Raw genomic sequence first — 23,909 nt, forward strand, 5'->3', positions numbered from 1 at the left:
CCTCCATTTTTTGCATTCTTCTATCAGATAGTCCAATGAGAATTACCTGTGACTTTTAAATGAAAACCTCTTACTGTGTCGTTCCCTATCCCATCTCCAAGGTAACTTTTCCTCCTTGTAGCTCACTCTGGAGAGAAGCATCTGCTAATACTAGAATGTGAAAATGTGAAATGGACCTGTGGTGTCCCCTGTCCTCTCTCCAGTGCCCAGAAGCTGAGTGAGTTCTTCAGTAGTGATGAGATTGGAGACGAGCAGGAGCCCAACGCTACCATGCCCGCTGGTCCCAGCAACCACAACAGCAAGTATCAGGCTGTGGTGAGTAGGGACCACACACACACACGAACACATGCACACTCTAATGCATGCACACACACTTGCATACACACACACAAACACACACACGCAAGTACACAGCGCTCCCACAAAGAGAGTTTCCTGCCCCCAGCAATTCTTACACACTCAAATCAAATCAAATCAAATTGTATTTATCACATGCACCGAATACAACAGGTGTAGACCTTACGGTGAAATGCTTACTTACAAGCCCTTAACCAACAATGCAGTATTAAGAAAAATAAGTGTTAAGTAAAAAATAGATAAGTAAAAAACTAAAATTAAAATAAATAACAGATCATTATAGAGCAACAGTAAAATAACAGTAACGGTTACAGGGGGCGCCGGTACAGAGTCAATGTGCGGGGGCACAGGTTAGTCGACGTCAACCACTCACTCACAGGCAGAGTGCACATCAATGAAGTATTCACTGTTTCTCTTCACTCTAATGTATGTCCTATCCTCCTTCCTCCACCTCAAACTCACTTACACTCACCCTCTCACCACCACCTCCACCACTACTCTCTGTGGTGTTCATAGTTGTCCTTTAAAAAGCCTAAGCCATGCCCTGCCCCCTCCCTGCGCCCCTCCCAGCCCCTGAAGGTGGTGAACAGGAAGAGACCCCCCAGGGAAGACTGCTGGAACAACTACAGCCACAAGGGAGGCAACCCGCCCCCCCAGGAGAGGGACCAAGACCTCTGCATCAGGGTGAGTGGGAGGTAGCAGAACTAAATAGAAGTTCAATCCATCATTCAGTCTCATCGGTGTGCTGCCAGGAAGCCTCTCCTGTCTGACTGCTTGACATTCAGTCTTTGATATTTGATTTGATCGATGTGTGTAATGTTTTTTCCTCCAGATAACCAGCGGATATTTCACCTGGACAGACGGACCTCCCACCCTGTCTAACATAGACATCAAGGTTCCCTTTGGTAAGGCTCTGATCCTGGAGGAAGGTTAAATGCCATGGCATTCATACTCACTCCTCCTAACCCCCCAACTCTCTCTAGCTCTCTTTCTCTTTCTCTCTACTCTCTCTCTTTTCCACTCACATTTCCTCTCTGTGTGTCTCTCTCAGGTCAGCTGACTATGATCGTGGGCCAGGTGGGTTGTGGGAAGTCGTCCCTGCTGCTGGCAGCTCTGGGAGAGATGCAGAGAGTCTCTGGGACTGTCACCTGGAACAGGTAAGACCGGATGAAATTACTACTCGCACCGCAGACATCATAGATAGATGGATGGACAGACAGACAGACAACTATGTACTAGTAGGATGGACATACTAAACCGTTTTTTCAAGCATCTTTCACATCCAAACCAAGAAAAAGGTCTATTGAATTACAGTATAGGTTTGTGTGACCTCAGCTTGGATGATGTCAATTCTAAAGGTCAACGATTAGAAGTGAAATGTGTATTGACTCCACAGAGAGCCAGGTAGCTGCAGTCAACAGAAGACTGACTGTTTACCTCTCTCAGCTATATAAAATGCTCTACAGCACCAACTGGTAATGAGTCTGTCTGGGGAAGCGAGTGTGGTTGTTTTATGTGTTTGGGATGGGGAGATAAATACTGCAGCTCTCAGGGCCATTTAATTAACATCAATATACCACTGCCTGACTCTGCTACTACTTCCTCCTCCAAGTCATCCAACTAATAGGATTTCGCTGATTTACTGGCCATTTAAAGAGAGCTTATGTCACAAATTTTCCTCATGTCAAATGTTGAGTAGGTTTAAGAGAAACTGAAGTGAGTGTTGGAAACTATGCTCTCTCCAGATCTGTGTTGCTTACCCCAGGTGGAGGGATATGTATGATTCAGGAGTTATGGAGTGATGCTTGCTCAGTCATTTGTATGTGGTCCCACAAGCCTCACTGAGATACTCTGAAGACCAATGTGTCAATTTTGGACAGACACACACGTTGGGTTATTTTGATCCAGCCAGTTGGGTCACAAACAACCCATTGTTCTTTTTTTTAAAGGTTGTGTTGTTGATGCTGGGTTATTGAGCGATAATCTACCGGATCAGATCAGAAGACTTTAGGTGTGGCTTAGTAGAGGCGAGGCTTTCAGATATTTCAGATTTTTGGCCACTGTGAGAGTAAATGTCATTCCGGTTAATCTATTCTGTTATATTGTGTGACTGCCAAATGACCAAAATGTAAATGTAACAATTGCAAAGCACACTGGGTATTATTATTGGCCTTGTTTCAGGAGTGGAGCTCATTAGGAAAAATACCCAGCGTGCTTTGCAAGTGTTCATTTTCACATTTTGGTCATTTAGCAGACGCTCTTATCACAGCATAGTGCCATCAGACTGCTGATACCAATGCAGGATGAAAGGGGGCCACAAAATTGTGAACCGCTATAAAGAATGATATAGAAAAGTATTTTGTACTTTGAAAATACAAATTAGAGGTCTCGAAAGTATCTTGTTCCAAAATGCATTCGATTGTAGTTCAGGCTGGTGAAATATAAATGACAAAAACATTTTATTTTATTTTATTTAACAAGGCAAGTCAGTTAAGAACAAAATAATAAATATTTATAAATATAGGACCAAACACACATCACAACAAGAGAGACAACACAACACTACATAAAGAGAGACCTAAGACAACAACATAGCATGGCAGCAACACACGACAACACAGCAAGGTAGCAACCCAAAATGAAAACAACATGGTAGCAACACAACATGGCAGCAGCACAAGACATGGTACAAACATTATTGGGCACAGACAACAGCACAAAGGGCAAGAAGGTAGAGACAACAATACATCACGCGAAGCAGCCACAACTGTCAGTAAGAGTGTCCATGATTGAGTCTTTGAATGAAGAGATGGAGATAAAACTGTCCAGTTTGAGTTTTTTGCAGCTCGTTCCAGTCGCTAGCTGCAGCGAACTGGAAAGAGGAGAGACCCAGGGATGTGTGTGCTTTGGGGACCTTTAACAGAATGTGACTGGCAGAACGGGTGTTGTATGTGGAGGATGAGGGCTGCAGTAGGTATCTCAGATAGGGGGAGTGATGCCTAAGAGGGTTTTGTAAATAATCATCAACCAGTGGGGGTCTTGCGACGGGTCAACAGAGATGACCAGTTTACAGAGGAGTATAGAGTGCAGTGATGATGTCCTATAAGGAGCATTGGTGGCAAATCTGATGGGCTAATGGTAAAGAACATCTAGCCACTCGAGAGCACCCTTACCTGCCGATCTCCGTAATCTAGCATGGGTAGGATGGTCATCTGAATCAGGGTTAGTTTGGCAGCTGGGGTGAAAGAGGAGCGATTACGCTAGAGGAAACCAAGTCTAGATTTAACCTTAGCCTGCTGCTTTGATATGTGCTGAGAGAAGGTACTGTCTAGCCATATTCCCAAGTACTTGTATGAGGTGACTACTTCAAGCTCTAAACCCTCAGAGGTAGTAATCACACCGGTGGGGAGAGGGGCATTCTTCTTACCAAACCACATGACCTTTGTTTTGGAGGTGTTCAGAACAAGGTTAAGGGCAGAGAAAGCTTGTTGGACATTAAGAAAGCTTTGTTGTAGAGTTTAACACAAAATCCGGGGAGGGGCCAGCTGAGTATAAGACTGTATCATCTGCATATAAATGGATGAGAGAGCTTCCTACTGCCTGAGCTATGTTGTTGATGTAAATTGAGAAAATACTCAGAGCATGGTGCTTGTAATGCCAGGGTAGTGGGTTCGATCCCCGGGACCACCCATACGTAAAAATGTATGCACACATGACTGTAAGTTGCTTTGGATAAAAGCGTCTGCTAAATGGCATATTATTATCATTATTATTATATACATATTTAAAATACGTGTAACCAAAATACTGCCCATCTCTGCTCACATCCTCCCATCTAAGGAAAGAGAGAAAAATACACATTGTAGGGAAGGAGAGAGGGAGGGAGAGAGGGAGGGAGAGAGAGAGTTAAGGGGGAGAGTTAAGGGGATGACATAGAGATCCAAGAGGGCCACAGGAGAGAGATGAAATGAAAGGATAGATAAGGACTTGAGCCCTGGTATTAATGTGTAAGTATCTACATTGAGTTTGTACTCAGGCTTTGTCTTTGTGACTGGCCACCTGGCCATGGTCAGACTACTCCCTGTCTCTTCATAAAGATCAGATACCTTGTTAGATTATCCTTGTCTGTCCCCCTGCCAGCCAAACACACCCTCTCCTGTCCCCATGCCAGGGACAAGCTGGCACGTCCTCAGATACTGGAGCCCATCCTACACCCTGCGGCTGGCGCCATCCCACACACTTATATAAACAGAGGTAGACAAAGGCTATTTAGGCTGAGCCCTCATAAAGGATTTAATGTGATGTTTAGAGTGAAATGTTTCTGTAGTGGGCATCAGGGGTTAGCTAATGTCCTGAGCTTCCTGTGGACAGTGACTTTGAACTGTTGGGTCAGGTCTTTTTTGTGGGATGTTGTTTTACAGCATAATCATCACCCTCGTTGTTGTCATCATCATTATCATCATGTGTTTTTAATCAGCAGCATCATTGTTGTCATCATCAAAGTCACCGTCATTTACGATAGCACAGCATAACCTTCGTTAAACACATTTGCTTAGATATGCAGAAAGATATACAGATATTTGTCATAGAAATAAGCATAATGATTATGGCTCTAGATTGCAGGAAAAAGCTGTTTCTGGTGTTTCAAAAAAGCTAAATTCTCCAATTTAAGGACGAGGGGCCTAGCCCCCTCCAGAACAACCCCCAGCCACACACTTTGTGACCCCTCAGATTTTTGGGAGTGCATGATGCCCCTGATCTACTATTTCACATATGCGTTATTTGACTTGAGGCCCAGCAGTGGAGTGTTATTTCCTTTTTTACTTGCCCCAAGAGGGGTTCGAACTCATTGCTGTCATATCCCTCAAACTTCGGCCATGCTGGTGAAGTGTGCCTTGAATTCTAAATAAATCACAGACAGTGTCACCAGCAAAGCACCCCCACACCATCACACCTCCTCATCCATGAACTACACATGCAGAGATCATCCGTTCACCCACACCGCGTCTCACAAAGACACAGCGGTTGGAACCAAAAATCTGCAATTTGGATTCCAGACCAAAGGACACATTTCCACCGGTCTAATGTATATATTTTGATTTGTTTAACACTTTTCTGGTTACTACATGATTCCATATGTGTTATTTCATAGTTTTTATGTCTTCACTATTATTCTACAATGTAATTTTTTTTTTAAATAAATAAAAACCCTTGACTGGTAGTGTATGTGAAACGGTGCCAATATATTGGCACACTCCACTTCTTAGACCAAGTCAAGGGGAGCAAACTAAACCTTGAAGTTGGAGGTTTTAGAATCTCCCTCTGGTAGTCATGTTGACCTGTTTAACAAATGTGATTGGATGGTGGCTCTACCGTGTAAGGTCTCTGATAGGTTGATTCGTTATTTTGTTACCGGATATAATTATGTGCTCAGCTGGTCGTACTCAGCATAGTGGCTAATTGTGCCAGGTTGGCCTATGAGAAACGCTAGCAGCTAGACATTTTAGACCACAGGTCTAATCCTCTGTGTAAGCAAAAGTTTGCGAGTATGGCCCCATCCATTACACCCATTAAATCAAAACAGTAGTTAAGTCTCTGTCGTTGTGATCTTATGACACCTCCTATATTACCTCAAAATAATTATTTTGACAGTTGCTTCCTTTAACTGGCACTAACAAAGTGGTGTTTATGATAATCCATTGATTAGTCTCCAACAAGAACTCTGCCAGTAGTGTGTTTGTTTGGTTTGACCTCGCAGCACTTCTCCCTACTGTCATCACCATCTTTACGCCATGCCACATACCTAACACCCTCCTACCCCTCAACCTTACCCTCGCCCCTGTGTAGTAATCCCTGTGAACCCTCGTAGAGGGGTCCCCTCATGTTCCAAGTAGGACACAGCACATACTCAGAGAGGTTGGGATGACATCTAGTAATCTCTCGTAACAGTTCGTAAGATGACTTCTGGGTTCCGAGAATAGAATAGAAAAGTCTACTAAAATGGTTTAATTGGCTGATATTGACTGTTGTTCAGTGTATGTCCAGTTTTTCATCAGATATGTCTAATCTTAGATTACTTGTCAAGCCTGCAGCATTGGTGAAATGGGCAGTTTGTTTTCCTCCCGGTTTCTGGGTGTTTGTGTGAGTTAAAGAGCAGGGCGAAGATACTTTCCTTTGGGCTGAGAAAGTGGCGTCTCCTCACACCAAGATTCATTATCATTGTCTCATTATCACTATTATCAGGAGTGCTCACCAGGAAAGACATTAGGTTCTTCCTAGCTAAGTATCTGTTCCTTTATCTTTTAATGGGGATTAGTGCTATACGCCCTGGCTGGCACTGTATGGTCCAGGGTGATAATAATATTTCCCATTAAGATCACATGTCTTATATATACTGATGTACATGAAGAATGTTCAATGGTCATTTAAATAAATTTGGCCTCATGATTGTGGTTTAAAATCTCTTATCTGCATGTCCTGACAAGAAGAGTATAATGATCCTTAATGATGAGGAGTCTCAGTAAGAGATGAAAGCTGGTTGTCATCAGCTCTAATAGTTTGATGATCCTGTCTGTGAAGGAAGTACAATAGAACATGATAATTATAGCCTCTTACATGGCACATTAGCTTTTACTCTGATAGCTGGGACATCGTTAGCCTCTCCAGTGACTGGGTCTATTTTCTGTCAACTGTCAAACTCTGTGAATATGAGACTTTTTATCAAACCCTTTCTTCTACAGTTTTCTTTAGTCTAAGCAAGTTTAACATTGACTGACATACAGTAGTGTGTAGATGCTACAGCTGGAGTAACTTGCAGTACAGTAAAGTTGCTCTGCCGTGTGTTATTTGGCCTGCAGTCACAAATACCTTTTTCCTCAAAAGCCTAACACCTTCTCAACACACTACCTCGCATTGTTTAGTTTATTTTGCCTTTATAAGACTGAGTGTGTGCAAGTGTGTGTGTGTGTGCTTGCATGCTTATGTTTTTGTGTGTGTGCACGCGTGCGAGAGAGTGTGTGTGTGTGGCACACTGTCGGATTCTTAAATATCAGTCTTCCGGAATGTTTGGTGACAGCTGTGTTCGCCGGTCATGTCTCCTCGAGACGCGTCCATTTTAAATCCATGGTGGTGTGAAAACACAGAGTATGAAGAAGACGCCCTAAGAAACTGGCCCAGAGTCAGATGGTTTCCTATCCTCCTAATGGTTAAGGTTAGGAATTGAGGGTGGGTACTCTGATCCTAGATTTGCAGCCCTCACCTTTCTGGCTGTAAACTCACTTCATCAGAAACACTGACCCAGGAACTCTGTGAAACCTGTCAACTAGTCAAGGCTAAAAATACAACAGCAGTGCCTACTGGCCTGGGGAAGTTCAAACTGAGCCAGGAGTACCCAAACAGCTGTCACAGTGAAAGGGAGTACTAGTGGAAACTAATGGCAACAGAGGTTGGGTCAAATATACCAAAAAATTATACAAAAAAAAGGGCATTTAGTACTACTGTAGCTACATGAGTGTTTCATAGTTTAAGAAATATTGCCATTAATAATATTCTACCTTTTGACATTGATGTGACCTCTGTTTTCTCACCTCTTTTTATTTTCTTTGCAGTTTGCCCAGCCTGGACTCTGAGGGAGATGAGAGGTATGTGTCTGAAGGAGACGAGAGGTATGTCAATGTATTGGATCATAACATTTCCATAGCTCTAGGATACTCCAGGTCAGCACAATATGATCAGGAGTCACTGATATAAGAGGCACATCAACAGTAGAGATACAGAGGACGTCTTGGTAGGACGTACACAGATCTGTGTTTATGTCTCTGGCAACAATCTTTCTCACAGACATAGCAGGGTACAATTTAATATGTAATACATCACTGTCAACACAACTCAACTTTCCATCTATCAACGATGTCACTCACAGCATGACCCACACAGGGAGCAACACACACACACACACACACACACACACAGACACATACACACAGACAAGCGTGCATGCGCACACACACACACACACACAAAAAGGAAACACACGGCTGTTGTCCCTGTCCTGTCATTGGGTAATCCCTCGATCTCTGTCCTGCTCTGCTAGTTTCTCTAATAAAACACAAAGCTTTGTACTATGCTAAGCTGTGTGTGTGTGTGTGTGGTTTGTGGTGCTTATGTGCATGCAAGCCTGTTTGTGTCTGTATGTATGTGTGTCAAATCAAATCGAATAGTAGTTATCACATGCTTCGTAAACAACAGGTGTAAACTAACAGTGAAATGCTTACTTACAGGCCCTTGCCAACAATGCAGAGAGAAAAATAATAGAAACAATTATATACAAATAATAACACAAGGAATAGCACAGGTGTGTGTGTGTACCTGCTGACATGATCCTGGAAACAGTAGTAATCCCTCAGCAGGCCAGGGCTATCAGAGTAATGGAATAAAGGGATAAAGACAGACAGACCACCAAGGTTATAGCTGCTGACCTGTGGTTTCCCTGTTGCATCCCAGAGTATTGTTAGTGTAGTGCACTGTAAGAAAGTGAGATAGAGGATATTTGAGGGAATGTGTATGAGGTGGTGCCATTTAAATAGAATTGGTGTACATCTGAGGCTGTGAGGACAGTAGTGAATAGTAGTTCAAGAGACAAATTAGTGTGTATCCCAGAGGATACCGTTTTTTCATACTTCTTCTCTTTGAGGCATACTGCTATACAGTATACAGCCATACATTTACACTATTTCTACGACTTCTTGTAATTACTTTGTTGTGTAGTGTTACTTTGACCGGGAGACTTAATCAATAATGAAGTTGTATCATTTATTATCATAATGTCTTTGAATTACATGTTTTTGGCCATAGTCATTTTACAGCTAATGCATTATTCATGTATCCTTTCATAATGTTTAATAATTAATCAGTCTACACCAGGGGTAGTCAACTAGATTCAGCCGCGGGCTGATTTTTGACAGAGCTGATGGTCTGGGGGCTGCAACATAATTATAATAATTTGTACACTGCAAATTGACCACAACTAAGCTCAAAAATAGATAACAATCAGTTCATACCTTGATTACATTGAGACATGATCACATAATTTGTCTCTTTTTTTATTTGTGGGAATACTTAGGAACAGATTTCCTAAATTACCCCTGGTCAACACTGTTCTGAGCTCAGTGTCCCACCTCAGCAGAAATTTGCTTCACTTAGTGGTATTAGACACAGGTTCCCTCACTGCTACACCTTAAGCATGAAACACACCGATAATCTTACTGCGGATAGTTACTTATCACAGTGGGAGGCCGTTCCTTCTCTTGCTAGAACAAAAGCTGTACCTGCTGCATGCGGACCTGGTAGCGACGATCCTGCTGTTTCTACTTGTAGAATCATAATGCTCGTCAGTGGCCAACAACTTGACTTTGAGCCAATCAGAGAGCATGAACCCCCACGTGGGGGAGCCAACATGACAACAAAAAGGAAAAAAGAGGGCATTTTGTACATACATCCACGGTTAAATGTCATGAGCCAGTCACACTTCATATGCAGTGTAGTCTATGGGATGGTAGCTAGCTAAGTGCACAGACGCAATGCACACAACACTAAATACTTCCTCCAAGATAGCTAACCACTGTAGCTAGTATTTACATTATAGCTGCCCAGTTAGTGCAATGTCCTTAGATAGATAGCTAGCTATCTATGTTGTGCTAGCTACCGAATATGCTAACATTAGCTAGTTAGCTAAACATTTAGCTATGGGCTGGCACTGGCAGTATATTATGGAGAGTGAATTAAATTATTTATTCGTCATCTTGCTAGGTAGTTATCTAGCTGTGGCCATCTGGCTAGTATCAACAAGGGCTTTCTACAAAATACCAACATTAGCGCAGCTAGCTAACGCTGGAATCTAGACCATGAACTAAGCAACACACGGTAGTATTGCTAAACAACGCTACTGCCACCTTTTGCTTTGGAGTATTTTAACAAGGCTTAGTGGCTGATGACTTCAAGGTCTTTCCTGTGTGAACGCAAAATAAATTGACTGCCGACACCGTTTGACAATCCTACCGGTGTGTCTGAGCTATTACTCCCAACTTTAGATGTGAATCCTAACTTCCACTTAAGTAAAATGTTCAATTTGACTTTGCTCCTGCACAGTCCAAATCATGTTTTTCATGAAATTGAATGATACAGTATTTGGATGAAACAAGATCAAAGTAGGATGACCAAAGTATGAAAAATGACTGTTGCTGGTCCTACTGTTGCTGGTAGTTTGATCATAAAGTTACTGGCCCCCTCCCCATGTCAGAAACTTGAATTCAGGAGGCATGTGACATCACATAAAGCCCTTCATTTTAATACACCAATGGTAACGTCTTATTCTCTTACTTAATTAAATAAGTACTGACTAGTAACCATCATCGCAGAAGTTGTTTGTAGAGGGGTGTGGTTTACATAGCTAGCTAGCTAGTCTACTGGTGCCAAAATTCTACTGCAGGGTGTCCGTAAATATAATTACAGGTTTCTCCTATTCTATCTATGGCAAAGATACTTATAGATTTCCCCTATCATCTATGTCTGGTGTTTGCTAGTTACTGGCTAGCTAGTTCTTCAGCCAGCATGGAACAGAAGAGAGGGGGAAGGGTCGCTCAAAACTCTGACACAACACATCGGTCAGTGCTGCTGCAAACTGTGACAGAAGAGACATGCCAAACGGGAGATACAAAAAATCATTGATAGTCATGGTTTATAAAAATGCTCTGGTAGTCAATATTCTGTCTATATTTTATGAGGTGTACCCAGACCTCAACCTGTCCAGTTTCAACTGAAATTGTCCAATATGAACTAGCTAGCCAGCTTGATAGGACAGTGCTGACAATTCAATTTTGCCTAGCTAGCTAAATTATACAGCCAGCATTTTGTCTAGATTGATGCTCTTACAATACCAAACAGTTGGATAAACAAATAATTTGTGAAACCATGGTGTGATGTATGACAGGGATGTATGTTGCTTTCAATTTAAATGTTGTTTGAGTTGCTTTATGTATCAGCAAATGTGCTTGAAATTATTTTACTGCAACACTGCATCCAAGTTGCTTGACGTAGGTGTTTCAAAGAACTGTCAGTCAAGGTGAACTCCCCGCCCACTCAGCCTATTAGCTCTCCGCATTCTCAGCCTGTCTTTTCAGCCTTACTGATAGTTAGACATGAAAGAAAAATGATATTATCTTAAATTCTGAGCATTTTTATCTGGAAAAAATAATATGGATGATGTTTTGGTCACTCAAAAGGCTATTTTACATGGGAATCAGGATTACTGTTCGGGACCTTCAAGTGGATTTTAGGATTCTCCCCTTGGTCTCCAGGCACCACTTCAACTAATCTGCAGTTTAATCACTGGAGCACAGCCTTGTGACATCCTGTCTGGAACATGCCTCTGAACTGGCCGGGTATGTCTGTGGTGATCAGGATCATTAGATAGACCCTGGGACGCTTATCAACCAACTCAAAATATTCTAGCTCTCCCTCTCATCCTCCCTTTCACTCCTCCCACTCTCCTTCTCCCTCGCTCAAGTAGCTGCCAAGGAAAGGCAGCTGAGCTCCTGTCACTCCTGGCAGACCACAGGGGAACTCAGAGAGAGAGTGTGTGTGTGTGTGTCCAGCCCTTTCCTCTGTCTTCTATATCTGTTAATTATCTCACTAATATGTCACAGCAATTATAACTATACCAAGAAAAGACACACAATAACAGACTAGATACAACCGCATTAAATCCAGCCATGACGTATGCAGCTTTTTTCAAAAACTCAGACTTCTATATTCAGAGTGCATCAGAATCTGCAAATTACAGGAAGTAATAGTTTTTTAAAAATTTATAGACACACTAAGATCTAATGATAGACATGCTCATATAGAGCAACGATGGCCTTGTTTTGGTTTGTGTTGCCGACTGTATACATTACTGGTGCTAATGATGTGTATGTGCGTGTGTGTGCACGTGTGTGTATGTTTGTGTCATTGCAGCCTCACATCAGACAAGGATGCAGCTGGTGATGGAGATATCCAGTAAGCACACACATGACGCCTCGCACCAGATGGTCACTATGGAGATGCTGTATTTACTCTTATACCCTATTATCCACAGTAGAAGAATACAGCCAGTATCTAGTCAGTACAGTGAAGTAACCGCCTGTATTACAAAAAACAAGATAACACCCTGGTTTTCCATTGTAATTGAACAACACAGAAAGCAATCCAAAACCATTTTACCTCACTTGTTACAGACCTTTGAACTGAGTCTGCCATGAAGTGTATTTATCTTTGTGCGTCATTGAGAAAGGACAGGAAGTTGTCAGATGTTGGGTGATCTTGACACTGTTTATCTTGGCAGGAAGAGAGGCCCTGTGGCCTATGCTTCCCAGAAGCCCTGGCTGCTCAATGCGACGCTGGTGGAGAACATCACCTTTGAGATGCCTATGATCAAACCCAGGTGAGACTTGATTATAAAGTGCTTGTAAAACATTAGAACAAAAGTGAAATACTGGATCATGTCAGGGACTCCCAGGCTCAAAGGTTAGTTGACATCTAATTTAGTACATTCTAAATCGCTGTTTGCCTCTTTTATCATTGCTAACGGTTTCTGCCCTCGCACCCAACCTCCAACCCCCTCCCGTGGCACAACACCATATGCTGTTTTCCCCTGCCACTGGATGGGCACGGTGACACACACTTTTTTATCCTTATGACAAAAGGTTTCCCAGACGAGCAGATAGCCTGTGTGTTTATGGTCCTATCTCCTCTCTCTCTGGGCCTAATGCGCTAGCTGCAGAAAATATTATTAAATTGAACCCTGAGTTATCTCGGTTGCTGTGGAGAAGCATAAAGGAGTAGTGTTTACCTACTCACACTTGTTACTTTTCTCTCTCTCCATTGTTTCTCTCTCTGCTATCGCTCTCTCTCTCTATCTCTCCCTCTCTCTTCGACTCACTCTCCTCCTCCCCCCTCTTTCTCCCTTTCTCTCTGTCTCTGTCTCTGAGAACAGTAGTTGAGCAGCTTTATCTCTCTCTTTCGCTCTCTCTCTTCCCTCTTTCTCTGTCTCTCCAAGCACAGAGGGACAGTTCTCTCTGTAGTTTCAGTGCTCCTCTGGGGCCTCATTTATCAACCATGTGTAAATATCATACTAAATTCTGGCGTACATCGAGATTCTAGGATTTGCGTGTGCAAAAAATTATTATTTTTATTTTAGTCATTTAGCAGACGCTCTTATCCAGAGCGACTTACATGAGCAATTAGGGTTAAGTGCCTTGCTCAAGGGCACATCGACAGATCTTTCACCTAGTCGGCTCGGCGATTAGAACCAGCGACCTTTCGGTTACTGGCACAACGCTCTTAACCACTAAGCCACCTGCCGCCCCTTATTATTGGGATTTATCAAACTTATCAAACATATACATGTTTTCGTTGATAAATCAGAGCCATACTATATACAGTGCATTCGGAAAGTATTCAGACCCCTTGACGTTTTCCACATTTTGTTGCGTTACAGCCTTATTCTAAAATGGATTAAAAAAAACAATTCCCTCATTAATCTACACACAATACCTAGATTGTAGAATAATAGTGAAGACATCAAAACTATGAAATAACACACATGGAATCATGTAGTAACCAAAAAAGTGTTAAACAAATCAAAATATATTTTATATTTGAGATTCTTCAAAGTAGCCACCATTTGCCTTGATGACAGCTTTGCACACTTTTGGCATTCTCTCAACCAGCTTCATGAGATAGTCACCTGGAATGCATTTCAATTAACAGGTGTGCTTCTTAAAAGTTAATTTGTGGATTTTCTTTCCTTCTTAATGTGTTTGAGCCAATCAGTTGTGTTGTGACAAGGTAGGGGTGGTAAAAGACCAAGTCCATATTATGGCAAGAACAGCTCAAATAAGCAAAGAGAAACGACAGTCCATCATTACTTTAAGACATGAAGGTCAGTCAATATGGAACATTTCAAGAACTTTGAAAGTTTCTTCAAGTGCAGTCACAAAAACCATAAAGCGCTATGAGAAACTGGCTCTCATGAGGACCGCCAGAGGAAAGGAAGACCCAGAGTTATCTCTGCTGCAGAGGATAAGTTCATTAGAGTTACCAGCTTCAGAAATTGCAGTCCAAATAAATGCTTCACAGAGTTCAAGTAACAGACACGTCTCAACATCAACTGTTCAGAGAAGACTGCGTGAATCAGGCCTTCATGGCCGAATTGCTGCAAGAAACCACTACTAAAGGTCACCAATATGAAGAAGAGACTTGCTTGGGTCAAGAAACACGAGCAATGGACATTACACTTGTGGAAATCTGTCCTTTGGTCTGATGAGTCCAAATGTGAGATTTTTGGTTCCAACCGCTGTGTCTTTGTGATTGCAGAGTAGGTGAATGGATTATCTCTGCATGTGTGGTTCCCACCGTGAAGCATGGAGGAGGAGGTGTGATGGTGTGGGGGTGCTTTGCTGGTGACACTGTCTGTGATTTATTTAGAATTCAAGGCACACTTAACAAGCATGGCTACCACTGCATTCTGCAGCAATACGCCATCCCATCTGGTTTGCACTTAGTGGCACTATCATTTGTTTTTCAACAGGACAATGACCCAACACACCTCCAGGCTGTGTAAGGGCTATTTGACCAAGAAGGAGAGTGAAGGAGTGCTGCATCAGATGACCTGGCCTCCCGACCTCAACCCAATTGAGATGGTTTGGGATGAGTTAGACCATAGCGTGAAGGAAAAGCAGCCAACAAGTGCTCACTAAATGTGGGAACTCATTCAAGACTGTTGGAAAAGCATTCCAGATGAAGCTGGTTGAGAGAATGCCAAGAGTGTGCAAAGCTGTCATCAAGGCGAAGGGTGGCTACTTTGAAGAATCTCAAATATAAAATATATTTTGATTTGTTTAACACATTTATGGTTACTACATGATTCCATATGTGTTATTTCATAGTTTTGATGTCTTTACTATTATTCTACAATGTAGAAAATAGTACAAATAAAGAAAGACCCTTGAATGAGTAGGTGTGTTCAAACTTTAGCATATCTTAACTGGATATGGTTGTTACCTTGGATCGCAGATTTCCATCAGGACCAATGAGAAAAAGCCCTTGTAGTTGTAGTAAACGCTGCCCGAGTTTGCCGGATCTCGGATCCGAACATATTTTCCGTCGACAGCTCCTGCACAAAACTGATAATTCTAACAATCCCTGGCGATTTCTGCCCATTGTGCCACGGCGGGATAAGCAACCAAATCCATCTTCAGGACATGCCAGATAGCCTGGCACACTTCCGTGACGATGGCACAAACTGTCGAGATTCCAAGTTTATAAATTACCCACAGCGATACTTTGCTGTGTGCTGCCACTCGCCAAAAACCGAAGGGTCACCCAGCCTTTCTGCAGCACTTACTGGCAAGCTATGAGTTCTCTCGTGCGAGATGTGAGGGGCAAGCCGCTGAAGCAAGTCGTCAGATCTGGCAACTCACATCCGATAGCATTAGGTTGGACAAGAGACGTGTATTCTCAATTTTCTAAGTATTTTTTCTCCTCCTGAGTAGTAATAGCAGTTCAAGCTCTTGATGTTCAGACATGTTTGCTTCTGTAGCTAAAAAGTAGTGTCGTAAAGCATAGAACACCAGACTAGCCTGACAGCTAGCATTTGTAAACAAGCATATAACCGGATCCGGAAGTTCAAACGTCATCGCTAGCTAGAGTCAAAAAGAGTGCCTTGGCTCGTCTTGCTTGGTAAGCTACTCTGGCTCTCCAAGCCCCCTAGTGGGTATACACTTCACAAGGCGGACTTCCTCTCTGGGTGTAACGCAACAGAAAGAGTCCGCTGCTCCAAAAACCCCACTCCACCCACTAGCATGCATGCACATAGATCTCCACACATAAACCGTGTAGACCCCTTTAGAGTTTCTCTGTTCAACTTAATCCACTTAAAATGTTCTTCAGTTGAACTGCATCTCTGTGGAGATGTTTAGCCTGAATACAACCTTTAGAATAATATACTGTTGCTGTCTTACATAGATAACAGTAAGAGTATTGGATACCGTAAATGGATTACAGTAACAGTATTGGTACTATAAAACTGATTACGGTAACATACTGTACCATTTATTTTACTGTAATTTACAGGCAACTGTCTGCCTGTAAATTACTGTAAAAACAATCGTATTTGTTTTTACAGTGTACCATGATATCATTACTCTTGACAGTACAAATCACTTAGAATCTGTTCAGCTTTCCCCAGCCCATTGACATTTCAGGGTATTTGTTTTAATGTCACAGTTGTCATCTGATTATCTGTTTCTGTGTTGTCCAGGTACAACGCTGTCATTGAGGCGTGTTCCCTGCAGCCGGATATCGACATCCTGCCACAGGGAGACCAGACGGAGATCGGAGAGAGGGTGAGTGACCCGCACCGTACCTGTCACTGTCTCTTTCACTGTTTCTGTCACTCGGGACCACTCGTACCTGTCTCTTGTCACTCTCACTTACTAAATGGCAATCAAGTGGACCACATTATAATAGTAGTAATCAAGTATAAACTTTATATAATCTTTATGTATTCAGGTTTGAGACAGAATCTCTTTCACTATAGAGAGTCCTGTCACCACCTGCCTGTTGGATGTTTAGACTGTACGGGAAGCAAGCTTCACCAGAGCCTGCCCAGTACACTGTCATGTTTAATTTGTTCAGGCATCATTCTGTTATGTAAGCAGGTCTTGGTTGTGTTTCTGTGACAAAGGTGTGTGTATGTGTGTTTTAATAATATAGCGGTGTGTATTTCTGTAATGTTAGTGTTTGTGTAATCTCTCGTTAATAGACTACGTAAACATACGCAAGATCTTAGTTCTGGGTTATGTGTTTGTGTGTTATTTGAAGCATATATGTGTGTGTGTTATTTGAAAGCTGTGAGTGTGAGCGTGCTGTATGTGTGATGTGCAGTACTACTTCTGTAGGATAGGCATGAACCTATTATGCAGAGACCGAAGTGGATAGTAGATTATTCCACTACAGCGACTCTTAGTGGCAGTAAAGGAGGAAGAGGGCAGATCATTTACATCAGTCTACCTTTGGGGAGAGCTCCTAACACTCAATCACACAGCACACACACACAGTACACACACTGAAATGTGGTCTGGGTTAGATAATGCTGATACTGTCCACTTCACCTGTACACTCCACGTACCTCCTTTCATTCTTTCATATCTCTCTCTCCCCTCCTCCCTCTCTCTCTACAGGGTATAATTCTATCTGGAGGGCAGCGCCAGCGTATAGGTGTGGCCAGAGCCTTGTACCAACAGGCCAACGTGGTCTTCCTGGTTAGAGAGCCTGTCTACACTAACTTAGGTCTACACAGTGACCTCAGATTTATCAAAATAATCATGTTGAATCACTTAGAACTGATATTACATTTACATTACATTTTAGTCATTTAGCAGACGCTCTTATCCAGAGCGACTTACAGTTAGTGAGTACATACATCATTTTTTTAAATACTGGCCCCCCATGGGAATCGAACCCACAACCCTGGCATTGCAAACGCCATGCTCTACCAATTGAGCTACATCCCTGCCGGTCATTCCCTCCCCTACCCTGGACGACGCTGAGCCAATTGTGCGCCGCCCCATGGGTCTCCCGGTCGCGGCCGGCTACGACAGAGCCTGGATTCGAACCAGGATCTCTAGTGGCACAGCTAGCACTGCGATGCAGTGCCTTAGACCACTGCGCCACTCGGAGTGGTCTAATTAGTAAAGTAACCAATATTTTTCACCTTTGCAAATCACTTTTCACCTCTTTACTGCAGCACGTCTCTGTATTCATTTATTTTGCATTGGCTACATTGAGATGAAGCCACAATACATTGTCTTTGATTGTAGACCATGGAATCATGTCCCTCTCTTTGACCTGTCCTTTTCTGTGTTTCAGGATGACCCGTTTTCAGCGCTGGACATCCACCTGAGTGACCACCTGATGCAGGAGGGCATCCTCAAACTGCTGAGAGAAGAGAAGAGAACTGTGGTGTTGGTCACTCACAAACTACAGTACCTACCACATGCCGACTGGGTGAGAGTAGTGTGTGCGCGCACGCATGTGTGTGTATAAAATCTGCTAAATGAAAATTTCACACAAGCAGCATTCTTCATTCACATCTAGACAGTCACTAATTCAATCTCTCCTCTCTCTCTCTCTCTCTCTCTCTCTCTCTCTCTCTCTCTCTCTCTCTCTCTCTCTCTCTCTCTCTCTCTCTCTCTCTCTCTCTCTCTCTCTCTCTCTCTCTCTCTCTCTCTCTCTCTCTCTCTCTCTCTCTCTCTCTCTCTCTCTCTCTCTCTCTCTCTCTCCCCCCCCCCCCACCCTCCGTGGTCAGATCATTGCGATGAAGAATGGGACCACTCAAACCGAGGGGACTCTGAAAGACATCCAGAACTCTGAGCCTGAGCTGTTTGAACAGTGGAAGACCCTGATGCACCGGCAGGACGGCGAGTTTGAGAAGGTACTGTATCAGACGATGTGTCTCTAGATGGCCATGACAGAAAGGGTCAAAGGGGTGTGTGAGGATGATGGCACATCCTCACCTCTCATAGGCTGAGTTTACACAGGCAGCCCAATTCTGATCTTTTGCCCAATTATTGTCAAAATAGCTGATCTGATTGGTCAAAAGACCAATTAGTGAAAAAAGATCAGGGCTTCTGCGTTCAGTACGAAAAAACGGTGTGGAATGTTGAATTAAAATGGAAAGGGTACTGTACTGAACAACCAGTTGAAGAACGGTGTGATGATTTTGTATGGTGTGCTGCAGGAGTTTTAGCAATTTCAAATGGTTACACCCATATTGATCAGGCCTCACCTCGCCACACCCATCAAACGGGAGCAAACATACCTCCAAAGGCTGTTGAAGAACTGTGAGCACCGTGTTAGGGAATTGTGTTGTTCAGTACAAACAGTCACGCAATGTAGCAAACGTTGAAGCGAACTGAATGCACCCCAAAATTGAGCTGCCTGTGTAAACGCAACCATATACAGTGCATTCTGAAATTATTCATACCCCTTGACCTTTTCCACATTTTGTTACGTTACAGCCTTATTCTAAAATTAATTAAATAGTTTTTTCCCCCTCATCAATCTACACACAATAAATACCCCATAATGACAAAGCGAAAACAGTTTTTTTTTGAAAATGTTGCTAATTGACATTTACATAAGTATTCAGACCCTTTACTCAGTACTTTGTTGAAGCACCTCTGGCAGCGATTACAGATGTGAGTCTTCTTGGGTATGACGCTTGGCACACCTATATTTTGGGAGTTTCTCCCATTCTTCTCTGCAGATCCTCTCAAGCTCTGTCAGGTTGTATGGGGAGCGTCGCTGCACAGCTATTTTCAGGTCTCTCCAGAGATGTTCGATCGGGTTCAAGTCCGGGCTTTGGCTGGGCCACTCAAGGACATTCAGAGACTTGTCCCGAAGCCACTTCTGCGTTGTCTTGGCTGTGTGCTTAGGGTCGTTGTCCTGTTGGAATGTTAACTTTCGCCCCAGTCTGAGGTCCTGAGTGCTTTGGAGCAGGTTTTCATCAAGGATCTCTCTGTACTTTGCTCCGTTCATCTTTCCCTCGATCCTGCCAGTCCCTGCCACTGAAAAACATCCCCACAGCATCATGCTGCTACCACCATGCTTCACCGTAGGGATGGTGCCAGGTTTCCTCCAGACGTGACGCTTGGCATTCTGAACAAAGAGTTCAATCTTGGTTTCATCAGACCAGAGAATCTTGTTTCTCATGATCTGAGAGTCCTTTAGGTGCCTTTTGGCAAACTCCAAGTGGGCTGTCATGTGCCTTTTACTGAGGAGTGTCTTCCATCTGGGACTCTACCATAAAGGCCTGATTTGGTGTAGTGCTACAAAGATGGTTGTCCTTCTGGAAGGTGGTGTAGTGCTACAAAGATGGTTGTCCTTCTGGAAGGTTCTCCCATCTCCACAGAGGAACTCTGGAGCTCTGTCAGAGTGACCATCGGGTTCTTGGTCACCTTCCTGACCAAGGCTCTTCTCCACCGATTGCTCAGTTTGGCCGGGCGGCCAGCTCTAGGAAGAGTCTTGGTGGTTCTAAACTTCTTCCATTTAAGAATGATGGAGGCCACTGTGTTCTTGGGGACCTTCAATGCTGCAGAAATGTTTTGGTACCCTTCCCCAGATCTGTGCCTCGACATAATCCTGTCTTGGAGCTCTACGGACAGTTCCTCATGGCTTGGTTTTTGCTCTGACATACACTGTCAACTGTGGGACCTTATATATGTTTGCCTTTCCAAATCATGTCCAATCAATTGAATATACTACAGGTGGACTCCAATGAAAACATGGTGCACCTGAGCTCAATTTCGAGTCCCATAACAAAGGGTCTGAATACTTATGTAAATAAGGTATTTCTGTTATGTTTCTGTTATGTTTTAATACATTTGCAAAAATGTAATAAACAAAACTGTTTTCGCTTTATTATTATGGGATACTGTGTGAAGATTGAGATGTTTTATTTATTTAATCAATTTTAGAATAAGGCTGTAACGTAACAAAATGTGGAAAAAGGGAAGATGTCTGAACACATTCCAAATGCACTGTATTCCCCATTGTATGAATGTGTTAGTGTTTATTTGTAAGAGGGCCCTGTTTTTCAGTAGTATTTCATATGCTGCCATAGTTAAACATTTATTCCATAAGTTCATCTGCTACAGTCGTGTTAATTGAATGTGTGAAAACTTTTTATGTGCACGAGGTAACGGCCAACTTCGTCACTGGGTCACAACTGATGAGCAATTGTAATGTGTTTGTACTAGGCTTGCTCTATTTGGCTCCTCTTTTCCTGTTCTATTTTAAATTCATCTTGTCAAATCTATTTCGGCAAACTACCTCAGCTGAAACTCTGATGTGTGTGTGTGCATTCTCCAGGAGACAGTGCCTGAGAGTATGACGGTGTTGGAGCGTAAGAACCTGCGGAGAGCCATGTACTCCAAAGAGGCTGCCAAGACTGAGGAGGAGGACACAGGTGAGAGGTCAAAGTTCACAAACCTCCCCATGGGACTGAAGGACACCAGCTTTCAATCGCTCGCTAATGGGAACCAGGGGGTTAGCATGGGCATAGTTACTTCAGTATGCTTTGTTTGTGGAGACTCAAAAATGACAGGTGATACATTTACTAGGTGGTAAAAAAAAAAAGTGTTTCTAAAATGTGATGCCTCTACAGAGTATCAGTTTTCAAACCTATAGTGGAACTAACGGTGTTTGTGATCCTGTGGTGTCTGTCTGTGGCTATGTCCCAGTGATCTACCTCAGCTGAAACTCGGATGTGTGTGTGCGTTCTTTTCTCTTCTTTCTTTGTCACCACTGATCTGTAAAAGACATGGTCTAGTCAAGTCCTGGGCCAGAGACTCCACGTATTTTTAAGATCTGTTGAAAAGGACAAATCTGGTCCTTGGGGGCTACAGTTTCTGCTGGTTTTCATTCTTTCCCATCAACCAACAACTGGTTTAGGCCTGAGAAACCAGGTGAAGAATCAATGCCATTACTAGAATAAAATACCAGAGGGAAACGAGAACCAGCACACTGCTGCTCCCTAGGACCAGAGTCCCACACTGGTTTAGAGTATTGGGACAAACCCTGTGTGTGTCTCTCTGCTATGATGTCCGGATAGAAGTTACCTTTAAGCACAGATCTAGGATCAGTGTACCCTCCCTATCCCCAAATCATTACCTTTATCCACAAAACGGACTCAAGATCAGTATATCTCTAAGGGCAAATGCATCCTGTGTCAGTGCTGTTGTGACAGTTTCATGGGAGTGGGACTGTGCTCTTTATTCTGTGTTCTGTGTTGTCTCCTGTGTTCTGGTGGCACCCTGGTGTGGACTTGTGAGATATCCCCAGCACAGAGGGCCGCTGCTCTTTTAGACGAAGCAGGTGTGGGCCGACCGCATGGTGACCAGTCGTGACCAGTCTGTGGCATCGTGCTGCAACTACGCTCCTTACTAGCTCCCATGTCCATGTTGCGACCATGTTGCTCCTATTGGCTTGTAGCTTGCAGACTCTACCCATGCTCCATTCATGCCATTTTCCATCCTCTTTTTTTTCTCCCTCTCTCTTCCACTCCATCCTTCACTCTTTCTTTCCTTACCTCTCGCTCTGGCCTATCCCGTAGACACGCCCATGCAGTCATCAGCACTGAGGCTTGCCTGCATGATGTCATGGATATTTAGATTAGGGGAAGAGGTGGGAAGTCGTTAGCACTGCTCTACTCACCATGGTCAACATGTCCTGTCTGCTGTCCCTGCTCGGTCTAACCCAACACATGAAACAAATGATGTTTCCCATCAGGAAACAAATGATGTATCGATACAGTACTGAACGACCAGTTGTTCATGTGGTCATGGCTAGAAGGGTTCGAGCTTTTGTAAAATTAGAATAATTAACATAGCAGGTTAGGAGAATAAGATTACGTTTAGGAAAAGGGTTAGGGTTAGGTCAAATGAAGAAAGAAAATCAACTTTTGACGTTAATTTGACAAAATCTGGATCCCTTCTAGCCATGAACCTACTCTGTCTCTAGCTGTATCTCTGTCACACTTTCTGTCCTTTCTCTTCCCCCTCTATTCTTCTCTCTCAGCTTCTTTCTCTCTCTCCACCTGAGCTGCTGTGAAATGGCCTGTCACTCTGCCTTCCAGTCTGTCAGCCAGTAGCTGAAACAGAGCCTTCCTCTCCTGAGGCCCATTTCACTTCCTGTCCTCCTGCTCCTCACTAGCCACACAGATACTCCTGTCGTACTGTATCCACTAGAAAGAGAGAGAGAGACAGAGATGAGAAGGACATGGAGAAGAAGAGAGACCGGGATATAGGGGGAGAGAGGAGGAGGGGAGAAGCGGAGAGAGTAGAGATGGAAGGGACATACACAGTTGAAGTCGGAAGTTTACATAGACTTAGGTTGGAGTCATTAAAACTCGTTTTTCAACCACTCCACAAATGTCATGTTAACAAACTATAGTTTTGGCATGTCGGTTAGGACATCTACTTGACACAAGTAATTTTTCCAACAATTGTTTACAGACAGATTATTTCACTTACAGTGTGGAAAAAAATTATTTAGTCAGCCACCAATTGTGCAAGTTCTCCCACTTAAAAAGATGAGAGAGGCCTGTAATTCTCATCATAGGTACACGTCAACTATGACAGACAAATAGAGAATTTTTTTCTCCAGAAAATCACATTGTAGGATTTCTAATGAATTTATTAGCAAATTATGGTGGAAAATAAGTATTTGGTCACCTACAAACAAGCAAGATTTCTGGCTCTCACAGACCTGTAACTTCTTCTTTAAGAGGCTCCTCTGTCCTCCACTCGTTACCTGTATTAATGGCACCTGTTTGAACTTGTTATCAGTATAAAAGACACCTGTCCACAACCTCAAACAGTCACACTCCAAACTACACTATGGCCAAGACCAAATAGCTGTCAAAGGACACCAGAAACAAAATTGTAGACCTG

At 43.1% G+C, this 23,909-nt stretch overlaps 1 protein-coding gene across 6 annotated transcripts in view; it reads left to right on the forward strand.

Moving 5' to 3' along the window:
* The window catches only part of LOC121532059 (ATP-binding cassette sub-family C member 8-like), a 168,425-nt gene that overhangs the window by 106,161 nt on the left and 38,355 nt on the right, over positions 1–23,909 (forward strand). For 3 of the 6 annotated variants that reach the window (XM_045227177.1, XM_045227178.1, XM_045227179.1), the window contains exons 14-25: positions 204–315; positions 874–1,041; positions 1,190–1,262; positions 1,409–1,514; positions 7,965–8,021; positions 12,370–12,411; positions 12,737–12,835; positions 16,715–16,799; positions 17,637–17,717; positions 18,325–18,462; positions 18,764–18,889; positions 21,328–21,424. In XM_045227177.1, coding sequence (XP_045083112.1) covers positions 204–315; positions 874–1,041; positions 1,190–1,262; positions 1,409–1,514; positions 7,965–8,021; positions 12,370–12,411; positions 12,737–12,835; positions 16,715–16,799; positions 17,637–17,717; positions 18,325–18,462; positions 18,764–18,889; positions 21,328–21,424 — 1,184 coding nt within the window. The remainder of the gene's footprint in view (positions 1–203; positions 316–873; positions 1,042–1,189; positions 1,263–1,408; positions 1,515–7,964; positions 8,022–12,369; positions 12,412–12,736; positions 12,836–16,714; positions 16,800–17,636; positions 17,718–18,324; positions 18,463–18,763; positions 18,890–21,327; positions 21,425–23,909) is intronic. The other 3 variants (XM_045227180.1, XM_045227181.1, XM_045227182.1) reach the window with 2 other exon arrangements.

Source organism: Coregonus clupeaformis, chromosome 19, assembly GCF_020615455.1.
Source record: "Coregonus clupeaformis isolate EN_2021a chromosome 19, ASM2061545v1, whole genome shotgun sequence".
Classification (NCBI taxonomy): domain Eukaryota; kingdom Metazoa; phylum Chordata; class Actinopteri; order Salmoniformes; family Salmonidae; genus Coregonus; species Coregonus clupeaformis.